This window comes from Sciurus carolinensis, chromosome 7 (genome assembly GCF_902686445.1).
Source record: "Sciurus carolinensis chromosome 7, mSciCar1.2, whole genome shotgun sequence".
Classification (NCBI taxonomy): domain Eukaryota; kingdom Metazoa; phylum Chordata; class Mammalia; order Rodentia; family Sciuridae; genus Sciurus; species Sciurus carolinensis.
Genome location: NC_062219.1, coordinates 117,928,476 through 117,941,786, shown reverse-complemented (window position 1 = coordinate 117,941,786; position 13,311 = coordinate 117,928,476). Strand labels below are relative to the sequence as shown.

At 45.3% G+C, this 13,311-nt stretch overlaps 1 protein-coding gene across 1 annotated transcript in view; it reads left to right on the top strand.

The window, feature by feature from the left end:
• Positions 1–13,311, top strand: part of Tbc1d22b (TBC1 domain family member 22B) — a 68,457-nt gene that overhangs the window by 40,769 nt on the left and 14,377 nt on the right. Inside the window, exons 9-12 of the mRNA XM_047559494.1 lie at positions 7,637–7,743; positions 8,203–8,278; positions 10,587–10,714; positions 10,990–11,085. Coding sequence (XP_047415450.1) covers positions 7,637–7,743; positions 8,203–8,278; positions 10,587–10,714; positions 10,990–11,085 — 407 coding nt within the window. The remainder of the gene's footprint in view (positions 1–7,636; positions 7,744–8,202; positions 8,279–10,586; positions 10,715–10,989; positions 11,086–13,311) is intronic.

The following is a 13,311-nucleotide window of genomic DNA, read 5'->3' as shown; positions in this document are numbered from 1 at the left end:
GTTTGTAACTAACATAGGAAAGTTTCTTTCTTTCACATTAAAAGTCCAGAGGTAGGTAGCTAGCTGATCCAAGATATCAGGGATCCACACTTTTCTCTTTTCTTGTTCTGCCATCTTTAGCATTGTGGTTTCCTTCTCATGATCCAAGGTACAGCTTGTGCTCCAACCACCACATCTGTATTCCAGCCAGCATAGAGAACAAAAGGAAAAAGGTATACTCCTTCCATTTAAGAACATTTTCCAAAACTGTCCATGATGTTCAAGCCCAGGTGACCAATACCTAAGCATACCTATTAAAACACCCTTAGGAATCCTTTTAAGAAGGGGGCAACAAGGCCCTGGGTTCAATCCCCAGCACTGCAAAAAAAAAAGGGGGGGGGGGTTAAGAAGGAACAATTATTTGAAGAAAACTGGCACCCCCTAGCTCTCTAAACTGTTTCCTCTCCTTCCCTCACCTCGCCACCCTTTTCTCTCAGTTGGCAGCATTTCCTGTCACTGAAGTCAGAAATGCTAAGGATTCTTTATGATTCTCTTTTCTCACTTCAGTGTCTAGTTATGACACTAAGGATTTTACGTCTCAAATCTTTTTTGATCTCTTTCTTCCTCTCTGTTTTTTTGACTCTTCAGTCAGGTCTGAATTGCCAAATGGCCAAGCAGGTTTTTCTGCCTCATTTTCTCTGCTTCATCCTATCATCCACACCATTCAGACTCGCCCAGGCGCTCCTCTGCCTAAAGTCCCGAACATTCCATCACTGCTGCTTGTAATGCCCAGGCTGTCAGCAGGGTGCGGTGGTTCATACCTATAGTCCCAGCTACTCAGCAGGCTAAGGCAGGAGGGTCACTGGAGCCCAGGAGTTCAGACCCAGCCTGGACAACACAAAGACACCATCTCAAAAAAATAAAACCTAAGCAGCCGGGTTCTCCAAGTTGGTGTGCAAGGACCTGGGCAGACTGCTCCCTGCCTCATTCCTTCAACTCAACAATCCAAAATTAACATTTTAAACTAGAGCCCTGTCCTGCACCATCTCTTCACCCCTGGCTGAACCCTTGTGCATGTTTAAGACACTCCTTCCTCCTGGAAGCCTTCCCGGAGACCACCCCCACGCCCCCAGTACTCCCCATCCCAGTCGCATGCTGTCCTAGGCAGTAGCACACCACAGCCTGTATGCTTCTCTCACTTCCACACCAGGTTAGTGCTTCCCTCCCGCCCTCTGCCACCAGACTAGCATTGTTAGAGGCCAGAGACTATTTTAAGTTTCTTGATATTCCCAGTACTTTCATTTTGGTGTCCAAAATAGGCTTTCCCCACATGTTTGTGTCTAGATGAATGAGAGAATGGAAATTCCATGGAAACTGCCAGATACTAGGTTCGGAAGCTTTGCTGGGCTTGGCCACTGGAGGGCAGTAATCACATTTCTCTGATGCAGTGCTGAGCTGGCGCAACATTCTCCTTCCTAAAGGTGAAAACGAATCCAGCACACATGAGCAAGGGTTTGCTAGCACCTCTGCTGTGCCTGTCGCTGCTCTAAGCATTAGGCTTACAACCATAAACAAATTAGGCAAAAGCCCTGCCTTTTACCTTTAGTTATTTATTCAATTAAAATGAAAACTGAAAGCATCTAAAAGACTTGTTCAAGAATACTCAAACAGATGAAAACTGAAAACAACCCCAAAATCCATTAACAGCTGTTCATACCAGGGAGTAGTACTCAGCAACAAAAGACATACAATTGATAGATGCAACAACACAGAAATCTCAGAAATCATTAAACTGAACTGAACACGCCAGATAACCATAAAAAGTGCATATTGTATGATTCCATGTATGTGAAGTTCATAAATGGGCAAAACTAATCTATGGCAATAGAGATCGGAACAAAAGTTGCCTCTGGTGGGAGACTGACTGGGAGGGGGGCATGAGGAAACTTTTGGGGGTGATGGGAATACTCAGTGTGATTGGGGGTGGTCTTTACCACTGTGGGTGGTCTCTGGGGAGGCCTTAGAAGATTAGTTTGTGCTGGATCTTGCCCTTCCTTCCTGCCCTTACCTGGAACATTCATGTGGTTTGGGCTCATAATCTGGATCCCACAGCAGTGCCAAGAGGCTGACCTACCCAGAAGCTTCTAATGTTTGCCAAATAAAAGCAAAAGTAATACAGGAATCTTAAGGAAAGTAGAGGAAACCTGGAGGTATTTTGGTGTTTTGCTTTATTGCTAGGAATTAAACCCAGGGACACTCTACCACTGAGCTATGCTGAGTTTGACCTGGAACTTTCAATCCTCCTGCCTCAGCCTCCCAAATAGCTAGAATTACAGGTGTGCACCACCATGCCCTGATAGTACATTATTTTTTTAAAATATTTTTTTAGTTGTAGGTGGACATAGTACCTTTATTTTATTTATTTTTATGTGCTGCTGAGGCTCGAACCCAGTGCCTCACGCATGCCAGGCAAGCACTCTACCACTGAGCCACGACCCCAGCCCCTAGTATATTGGTTTTTAGAAGTAATTTTAACCAGGATATTGTAACACAAGGACATCCATGCTGAATAGCCAGAGTTCAGGTATCATTCTGAGTTACTAGTCACTGCCCTGATTGACAGGTACAGTGTCAAGAAGGTTCTATAGTCAGCTTCTTCTCTGTATCTTCAGAATCTCATTTTTCCTTCGGCAGGCAGAAACATGGGTTTGTTTTCCACCAGGGCCTCATAATAAGTCTTCCTTCCCTCCACCTGTCTCTGGAGCAATGCTTTTTCAGAAAGCAATTCCCCTTTCTCTGTCAGGTGGTTTGGCTTTCCTGGGTTTGTCCAAGTGGACACTGTGCCCTGTCTGTACATACTAAAGGTTTGTGGTGATGTTGCCAAGTCCTTGTCTGAAAGTGACAGATGAGTAGCACCTACAATAGTAAGTTTGTATAGTGCTTGAACCACTTAGAAATTATATAGAACTGATCAGATGAATGCCTTGGCGCTTCTTTTCTTCTCTGTTCTCTGCAGTACTGGGGGTCCAGCCTAGGACCTTCTACACGCTGGGCAAGTGCTCTATCACTGAGATGTATTCCCAGCCTTTGGCACCTTTCTTCAAACTGTATTCCCAGATAAAATATTTAAGTTTCTGTTTTGTGAGATTCTTTAGGCACATGGCCAAAAAGATTTTATTTTTTGTTTTTCTCAGTCTCCTTCTGTGATTAGAAAATACTATGCAAGGTATTCTTAGGAGTCCAGTTTTTATTTAAAAAAAAAGATACTGGTCAGGTAAATCAGAGGATTTGGAAAACAGAGAGACCACCTGCAGCTGCCAACCAGGCAGAGTCACTGGTTCACAAGATCTGAAAATGACCCTGGGATCACAGATGGATCCTTGGAAGTGCCTGAAGCAGTGAGTAGACGTTACTCTTGTCAGTTTGGGCAAAACCAGTTCTTCCCAAAGCTGTCAGGGAGTTTGTGAGGCATACATTAAGTGCCTTCAGGCCCAGGACTCAGCGTCCTCAGGAAAAATAAATAGTTGAGTAAAGCCACCACTCAGCTGCGTTTTATCAGCTAATAAATAGGCATGTTCTCGTCAAGCCCAGAGTGGGCAATTTGATTTTTATAAAGAGCTTTTGGATTTCCTCCTTTTAGATGCTTTGCCTCTTAAAATAGCCATAAAATATCCCTTAAAAATCTCAGTCACTCCAGCCTGAGTCCTGGCTGCCGTATACTTGTCATGACAACCAGAGACGCTGCCCTCACTGGAGACGGCACGGCTGGCATGGTTTCCCATTTCAGCTTCAATTATGTGTTGAATTTCCTCAAGTGGACGCTTAATGATCCTTCTGAACAGATTGTTTATGCTGAATGAAGCCCTTCAGAGAGCATTTGCTCCTCCTGTTCTCGCTGCTTCTTGCTGGTGCACTCAGCTCACAGTTTTTGACTGAATGCGTGAATCCTAACCTCCCAGCAGGCAGAAACGAGGGCTCTTCCTCCCTGTCCCTGAGAGCAGAGGGCCAGTGGGCAGGCCAGAGCCACCAACTCAAGGCTCCAGAATCATACTCCAGCACCTTGTCTCTTGGTCCCTTAGCTCCCTGCACAGCTGAAGGTTTGGAATTGGTGCACTTACTAAGAGTGGCATCTTACCAACTTCTGATGGCATGTAATTAGCCTGGCTTTCCTTCTATTTTTATTTTATTTTATTTTAAGAATTTAGATTTTATTAGTTTTTTGGTTTTTTTTTTTTTTGCAATTGAACCCAGGGCCTCATGCTAGGTAAGTGCTCTACCAATGAGCTACATTCCCAGCCTGAATTTCCTCCTTAAGACCAAAAGGTAGAAGTGGGAAGCTTTGAACATTGACCAGTTTAAAGGTATTATTCAGGATGGAGGGTTTATTATTAAAGATTAGATTTGGTGGCAAATAATAGTCTACATCTCAAATGTCAGTATATTTGTATCTTGTATAGTAATAATAATAATAATGCCAGCTAACACTTACATAATGCTTATTTTATCCCAGGTACTATTGTTAGCACTTTCCATATATTAATTAACTTATTTAACCCTTAAATATCCTCTGACACTGGTACTGATATTACCACCTTAACAGATAAGAACTTGAGGCACATTTGGTAAAGTCATTTGCTCAAAGTCCTATAGCTGGTGGATGACAGAGCTAGGATTTGAGTTCTGCAGTCTGGCTGCAGAGTGTGCCCTTAACAAGTGCTATTCTGTCTAACAGAAAAACCACAGGCCACGGGGGTAGATAGGCTAGCTCTGCCCCCCTGTGCTTGGGAGCAGGCTCTTCCTCCCCTATGGCTCAGCTGTGTGTGGCTTCCACTCTAGTGTTCTGGAATCCTGGAATGCCAGGTTGGGAAAGAGTCTTCCAATTTTAAGGGACCTCTGGATCTTCCTTTGGGAAATGTGTATCCGACGGGTGAGGGTGTTTTTATCTGGAGCCTTCCTTGGAGGCTTCACCTTTTTCTTGCATGCCCCCATTCTCATGACAAGGGAGCTGCTGCCCAGCCTGGATTAGCGTGGGTCCTGTGCTTACTGTAAGGAAGGGGAACTCCTTCCTGCACTGAAAGACTGGTCTCCAAGAGTCATCTGCCAGAGTCCACTCAGAGCTGTTCTCGTACAGGCTCAAAAGGGACCATTCCTTGGGACATTGTGGTCATGAGAGGTGGAGGCAATCCCTGGGGAAATGGATAGATAAAGTGTGCAGAAATGAGCTGGAGCTACGTACAGCAACCTGGAAGTTCTTAGGAATGGAATACAAAGCAAAAAGAAAAAGGATGAGTCTGAGCTGGGTCTTATGACTCAATGTCATTTAACTCAATTAATAATATATATGGCCACCCAAAAAGCACTACCTAATAAATGTTGACATTAGGATGAAAAAGCAAATGATATTTCTTGGATAGTTTTTTTTTTTTTTTTAGTGAGATTTCTCAAATGGACTTTTATACATTATCTAAATACTTAGTTTCTGTAAGTTTAGTGTTGTTTTACAAAATCTTTTTGTGTGTGTGATAAAAGGCAAGTGTACTCAGTTGTGGCTTTTTTTTATTCTAAAATAATGTGCATTTGGGGGGGCTATAAAAATTAGCTATTGTGGAAATTTTGAAAAGTCTATTAAAGCTCAAAGAAAATAAAATTCTTCATTTATACCACCTGGGAATAAGCACTGTAAACCTTGTGATATGTTTTGTCTTTCCTCTGTGCTTATATAAACACAAATAATGTATGTACAGTAGCTGAAAGTCTACTATAAATAATTTTGTTCCTTACTTTTTCCTTTGAAACTGTGACATACTTTCCTGTGTCATTTTACATTCCTTCTACACTTCATCAGAAATAACTCTAGTGTGCCAGGCACCTTGGTTAGCACTTGACATGTTTACACATTGACTGTGACCAGACTCCAAGCTGGACATTTCAGTCATTCCCAGGGTCATTGTTTTTCTGACAAAAACCCTCACTCTCCCCAGAAGTGTTTTTGTTTTTTTTTTTTTTTTTTTCAATTGCCCTCAGTGTTCTTTAAGCAGAGTGAGAATCTCAGCGTTGTTACGTGTATGCGTTGTCATGAGGAGGTTGAGATATAGTAATAATTCCCATAATATGAAAGGACTGGATTCTGAATACATGTTGTCAGTTGCCATGTCTCTTTGTAGCACAAGAGTCTGCCATGAACATCCTGTTTCAAAATAGGGCCTGGGGCCTAAGGAGAAAAGCTGCCTTCGGCGCAGAACTCAAGGGCCTGAACACTTGCATGTAAAGCCTCTGACAGACGTGTGGTGCCTGCCTTGCTGGACAAGAACCTTTCTGACTACTTTGTCTCTTTGTGACTAGAAGGGAGAGTTGAACAAGGACCAGAAGGAAATATCACGTGTCCTTTTCTTTCTTTGGATTTCATTCTTTTCTATCTTTCTTTTTTGTTCGTTTGCATTACTGTGGATTGAACCAAGGGCTCCACCACTGAGCTACATCCCTAGCCCTTTTTATTTTTTGTTTTCAGACAGTGTATCACTAAGTTGCTAAGGCTGACCTTGAACTTGAAATCCTTCTGCCTCAGCCTCCTGAGTCTGGGAGCACAGACTTGTACCACTACGCCCAGTTTCTTCAGGTTTCTTGAGGGTTTCTCACATTCTCCTCACTTGTATCTCAGACCAGACAGCTTCTCACTCCTCTTGCTCACTGTGTGGTTTCTGTGAGAAACTGATAGATGATCCTATGTAGAAGAGGTCCCATGGTTAAATAAACTTGGGAAATGTTGGATAAACAAAGTTCAGCAGGTTACCCTAGTATAGAAGTTCATGTAACTTATCAAATCCTTTTGTATTCTGTGATCTTGATGACTCTCCAGGATATATAATGCAGTGTTTCTCAATTGCATTTGTCTGTGCAATTCCTTTTTTCTTAAGTATTCTTTAGGATTGATATTTTACAGAACTCTTCTTGGGAAATACCAACTTGGTGGAATTAAATCCTAGAAGCACTCAGTCTGGGTCCATCCTCCTTCATGCACATACCTTCACTTCTGAGTGATAGTACCGTGGGTTCAGGGCCAGGGTGTAGCTCAGTGGTAGAACATTTACACAAGCACAAGTCCTGGGCTCAATCCCCAGTACTGCCAAAAATTAAAGTGAGATAGAATATGAAAGAGTGTGTGTGTGTGTGCATGTGTGCGTGCATGTGTGCATGCACACACGTACACATGTACTGGTCTGCCTTATCAGCATCTCAAAATGCACTGTGTGGGCTCTCTAATCCCAGTGTGAGTGTGAGTGTGTGAAGACAGCTCACAGAATTTCTGAAATCAAAGAATTTTCCAGACTGTCTCCAGTGAGCTGGGTATAGCTCATTGAACACAAGACCTGAATTATCACTTTCTAAAGCTGAATGAACAAGTGCAGAGGAGGAGAAAGAGTTGTTGGTCCCGATGGGATTGGTGTGAGAAATGGCCTGTTCAGTGTTGTAATGAGATCCTCGGGAACTTCCCTGGGATCCATTTGTTCCCCTGACAAGGGGAGTTGAGGGGCAGCTCCTTGACATCGGGTTAGCCTGGTTCTCCCCTGGTCAGAAGGACCCTGTTGAAGACACTAGACTCTTTCTCTCTCCATTTTTAGATAAGACCTCTGGACTTTCTTCACCTTTTGTTTTACAGAAGAGGATGTGGAGAATTTTGACGTGACCAACTTGTCTCAGGACATGCTGCGAAGCATTGAAGCTGACAGCTTTTGGTGCATGAGCAAGCTGCTGGATGGAATCCAGGTGAGCTGGTTTTTTCTTTGCCGGGACATCTAGGTCCAGAGGCCCCTTCAGGCCTTCAGCGCACTTACTGCTCTTCAGTATCAGGCAGGGCCACCTGCCCACCATGGTTCCTCCTTTATCTCTTTTATTATTAACTTTGCAGCCGTCTAGTGTCCCTGGGAATCTGAGAAAATCTCCGTGATGCACTCACTGGCTCTACCATCAGAGTAGGCCCCTCGTTTCTGCCCCCCCACCCTCCCACGGCAACCTGAGGCTGTTGCTACACCCAACAGGACTTCATCAGTCTTACTCATACTCTCCTGTTCTGTCAATTCTTTGTTCCCCAAAACACTGTCACCAGGCATTAGCAATAGGTTTGGAAAAATAACTTGTACTTCTAGATGAGTTTCAGTGAACTTGAGGGGCAGGAGTACCACTGTTTGGGGTCCCTGTTCATCCTGGGCTCTGTATCATTTGCAGGATAACTATACTTTTGCACAACCAGGGATCCAGAAGAAGGTCAAGGCACTGGAAGAGCTCGTCAGCCGGATTGATGGTAGGTTCGGAGGAACAGGAATTCTCTAGCAGTGGTCCACAGAATTCTGACACAAGCCAGGGACACTTGGTCCCTCAGCTCCCTTCCTAGCCATGGTCCTTCCCAGTAGCTCACAGCTGTTGTCAGCACCAGCATCCTCCCACCTCTCAGCAGGAAGGTAAGGTGAGGCCTCTGCTATTATCTCAAGTTTTTGTCTTCTCCTAGTTTTCTGTCACCAAGTTCTATCAGTTCTCCCGCAGCAGCTCTGCCCTATCTACCTCTTCCGGTCCAGCTGATCCCAGATTTCCACAGTTTCCTTCTCGAAGGCCTTGCCTCCTCCATACTCTTTTTCCTTCCAGACCATCTGTCCTGTATTTGCGTTCTTCTAAGGTACTGTTCCAGTCCATCCTCTTCTGGAGCCTCTGTGGTTTCCATAGCCCTGAGCATCAAGTCTGTAGGCTTCCCTTGTCCTTCGTGTGGTGATGCAACTCAGAACTCCCAGGCTTGATGCTGGGTCCTCTGGTCTCATTGAGACCCCAGCAAGCAGGCCTTCCTAGAGCTCTCTGGGACCTGTGTGGGCTGGGGGCATGGAGGCATGGCCTTCCTGAAGCAGATGTCTTTGAGAGCCAGCAGCCTTACAGGAGTGGAGTCCCCAGCTCTGGCCTGGGGTCATGGAATGATAGAACTACAGGGCAACTCAGAAAGCTCAGCTGTTCCCTGTTGAGGACACCCAAGCCAGAGAGAGAACTGATGTGAAATCCCCATAAAGCAGGACCTTTAGCATCAGTGGGGTTCTTTGGGATTCTGCCAGTCGCCACACCAACCAATAAATGCCACGTCCCACTTTTCCTGTACACAGACTTTGTGCATAACCCAAAAGGAGCTTTTCTTTTTTCCACACACAGATGTTGTGTGTCATCCTCTTTCCTTTCCCAACTTCTCTTTTCATGAAAACTCTCCTTGATCTGTTCTCCTCACTCCTCTTCTCCTGTTATGACTTAGCATTCCATCTTCCCCCCTCACTTGTTTACTCACCGTTTTTCCTGCACATTGCTGTGGAACATTCTCCTGTGTCTTATCACCCTAACCCAGCTGTAGGCACCCATGACTCTTCCAGAACCTAGTATGGGTGTGTCCTGCCCTCTTCCAGTTGCTAAGCTGGCTGCCAGAGGCTAAGCAGCAGTCAGTGCCAGAGAGCAGAGACTGTGGCTTCTGCCACTGTCTGCCTATCTTTTTTTTCCCTGCCCTTAAAATTACCTGATAAATAAAGACCTGGCACTTTGGGATAGAAGCTTTTTAAATGTATATGCTTTGTTTTTTTGCATTATAGGAGTAATACTTCCTCGTTATAGAAGTTAAAACCATGCAGAAAAGCGTAGTAATTAGAAATCTATTCCCTTTCTTAAATTCCATTCCCCAGAAATAAGCATGGTTAATAGTTCTTTCAAGAATTGTATTAGGAGCCAGACTTGGTGGCTTATATCTGTAATCCCTGCTACTCAGGAGGCTGAGGCAGGAGGATCACAAGTTGGAGGCCAGCCTGGGCAACTTGGTGAGACTCTGTCTCAAAATAAAAAAATTGTTTAAAAGGTATTAAGAGCTAGGGCTATAGTTCAATGGTAGAGTATTTGCCTAGCATCCACAAGGGCCTGGGTTTGAAAAGAAAAAAATCAAACCAAAACAATCCCGTTAAGCATTATTTGAAGGGATGTCATGTAGAATGGAAATCAGGTTTGTTTTGACTTGCTTCAGAATACCACATGGGTCCCAAGGGCTGGAAGTTAGTGGGTGGCTAGTTTCTGTTGCATGTGGTAAAGTGCCTTCTGATAAATCACTCAGTGTATTAGTGGAAGAAGCTGCCCTTGAGTGGGGTCAGTGAGCCACTTCCACTGGCAGTATCTAAGTCCCTGCTGGCTAGCCATCTGTCAGGGATGCTGTCAGGGAATTCCTCACTGTGGGAAGAATGGCCAAGGTGACCTCCAAGGTTCTTTTCCATCCTCTGATGAGTAATAAGATCCAGCAGCCAAGTGAACCTTATGTCTCCAGTTTCGTGGCCAGAGCAGCCCCGTGCAGGCAGAGGGCACCGAGAGCATCACTTTGGTATGTGAGAAGAGAAGAGTGTGCTTGGCTCACTTAGCCATGCAGCATTTTGTGAGAAAAGGGAATCAAAACACAAAGAACCACCTGATGCCTCTTTGCCCCCTCTGGGTCTGGCTCCTGGAGGGAGCGGGTGATAAGAAATGAAATCTGCCTTTTGGGCTCTGGAGACCCTTTCAGGGTCTGATCCCTGTGGTTGTGCCTCAGGGGCCAATGACGCTTCCTGTTTCAGAGCAGGTGCATAATCACTTCAGGAGGTACGAGGTAGAATATCTGCAGTTTGCCTTTCGATGGATGAATAACCTGCTTATGCGGGAACTTCCTCTTCGCTGCACCATCCGTTTGTGGGACACGTACCAGGTACGAAGAGACCCCTGCCTTCTCCATGCCAGGCAATCCCTGAGATGCCCAGCTCCCCGCCCTGGTGAGGGATGTAGTGGCCCAGAATTTCTCTCCACCTCCTTTCTACCTCTGTGTCTGCCTTGGCCTCGATCAGGGCCTTTGCTAAGCCTTCTCAGCCTCTGTTTGCCCTGCCGTGAAAATGGTGTTCTGTTGCTTTTGCACTTTCCAGAAGGGTTGGAACTAAGAGGACCACTGCTGGCTCCTTGTCAGGGCTGTCTTTTTTTCCTTTCCAGTCTGAACCAGAAGGGTTCTCCCACTTTCATCTTTATGTGTGTGCGGCCTTCTTGATCAAGTGGAGGAAGGAGATCTTGGACGAAGAGGACTTTCAGGTGAGCGGCCAGGAGTCAACCCTCAATGACTATACAAACAGTAGGTGCTACAGCAGGTACCAGGTGGGGAGAGGAAGGGAGAAAAGGTGCTCAGGAGAGGGTGCCCCTCCCAGGTGGCAGGAAGTCATTGGGGTTCAGAGTAGCTGGGCAGGCCTAACATTTTTCATTCATTCATTGACATTTATTGAATGCCTGCCATGCTAGATCCTGTTAACAGTGTAGGATATCAAATTGGGAAGTGAAACAGATAGAGGTCTCTGTTCTTATGAAGCCTAAATATTAGTTGATGGGAGACACACAATAAAAGCATAGTAAATAGTAAATTTTTAAAAATGTCAAAAAGGGGCTGGGACTGTAACTCAGTGTTAGAGTACTTGTCTCACATGTGCGAGGCACTGGGTTCAGTCCTCAGCACTACTTTAAAAAAAAAATGAACACATAAAAAGATATTGTGTCCATTTAAAAAAAATGTTAGAAAGGGATAAGAAATATATATTCCTTTTTTTTTTTTGGTACTACAGATTGAACTCAGGGGTACTCTACCACTGAGCTACCTCCCCAGCCCTTTTTATTTTTTATTTTGAGACAGGATCTTTAAGTCGCCCAGGCTGGCTGTGAATTTGTGACCTTCCTGCCTCAGCCTCCTGAGTCGCTGATTTTACAGGCGTATACCCTCCTATATATTTCTTAAAAGTAGGACAGGGTAGGGGTTGGGGGTGTAGCTCAGTGGTAGAAAGAACACTTGCCTATCATATACAACGCCCTAGTTCCATCTCCAGCATGCAGAAAAAAAAACGTAGAGATTTGGTGGTAGGGAGGAGACAGGCTACAATTTCTTTCTTTCCTTTTTTTTCTTTCTTTTTTTTGGTACTGGGGATTGAGCCCAGGGGCAGTTTTCTACTGAGCTTCATCCCTAGCCCTTTTTATTTTTTGAGACAGGGTCTCATTAAGTTGCTTAGGGCCTCACTAAGTTGCTGAGGCTATCCTTGATTTATGATTCTCCTCCCTCAGCCTCCTGAGTCTCTGGGATTACAGGTGTGCACCCAGCCAAGCTGCAATTTCAAATAAAGTAGTCAGGATAAACTCACTGAGAGGATGGCATTGGAGCAAAGGCTTGAGATAGGTGAGAGAGCAAACCGCGAGGACTTCTGGGGAAAGAACTGGAGAGAGGGAAAAGCCAGTGCAAAGGCCCTAGACAGCAGCATGCCTGGCCTGTTGAAGGATACATGGTGGTGACCCACGTGGCCTGGAGCAAGGTGATCCCGGAGAAGAGCAGGAAGAGTGAGGTCAGAGAAGTCACAAGGGACCCAGACACAGGACTTTGTAGCCACTGCAAAGACTCTGGCTTTCACTTTGAGTGGAAGGGAAGCCACAGGAGGGTCTTGATCAGAGAAGGCACATGATCTGACTGATAATCTTGAAAGAATCACGCTGGTTTTTTGTGGCCTGTGGATGTGGATAGGGTGGAGGCAGAGACCAGCTGGGAAGCTGCTGAGGTTCTCCAGGGAAAGATGAAGGCGGCTTGGACCTGGGCGGTGATGGAGGGGTGTGAGTGAGAGGTGCGCAGATTGGGGGTCTATTTTGTAAGTAGAGCCAACAGGATTTTCTGATGGATTGAGTTTAGAGTGTGACAGAAGGGACTTTGCAGTGTGTGGAGAAGGCGGGAAGAGAATCAGGTTTAAGGAGAAGAAGTCAGGAGTTCAGTGTGGAGCAAGTTGAATTTGAAATGCCATACCAAATAGGGATGTAGACGAAGCAAAGAAACATTACGAGTCTCGAGTCTGAAAGAGAGGTCTGAACCGGACATGTAGTTTAGAAGCCTTTGGCTAGAAGCTGCTTAAAGCTGGGATACTGGTGAGATCCCTAAGGAAGTGAGGGTGAGCCCTGGCACACCTCCAAGAAGAGGTCAGGAGGAGAGGCAGACGGAACAAAGGAGGCCGAGAGCGGATGACCCGAGGGAGGACAGCATCCTGGATGGCCTGGGTGGGGATGCTTCAAGAAGGAAACTCCAGAAAGGCCTAATCTAGGTGGTGGACTGCCAAGTGACTGCCCTAGGGCAGGGGAAGTGTGGAGAGAGGAGAGAGGTGGCCAGGCTCTGCCATCTGCAGGGAATACAGCCTGGAGGTTGTTCCTGGTCACAATCAGGTGTGAGGGACATTTGTTTCTATGTTTTTTGTTATTTGTTTCTATGATGGGGATTTTGTCTTTCATGGGTATATGTTTCTT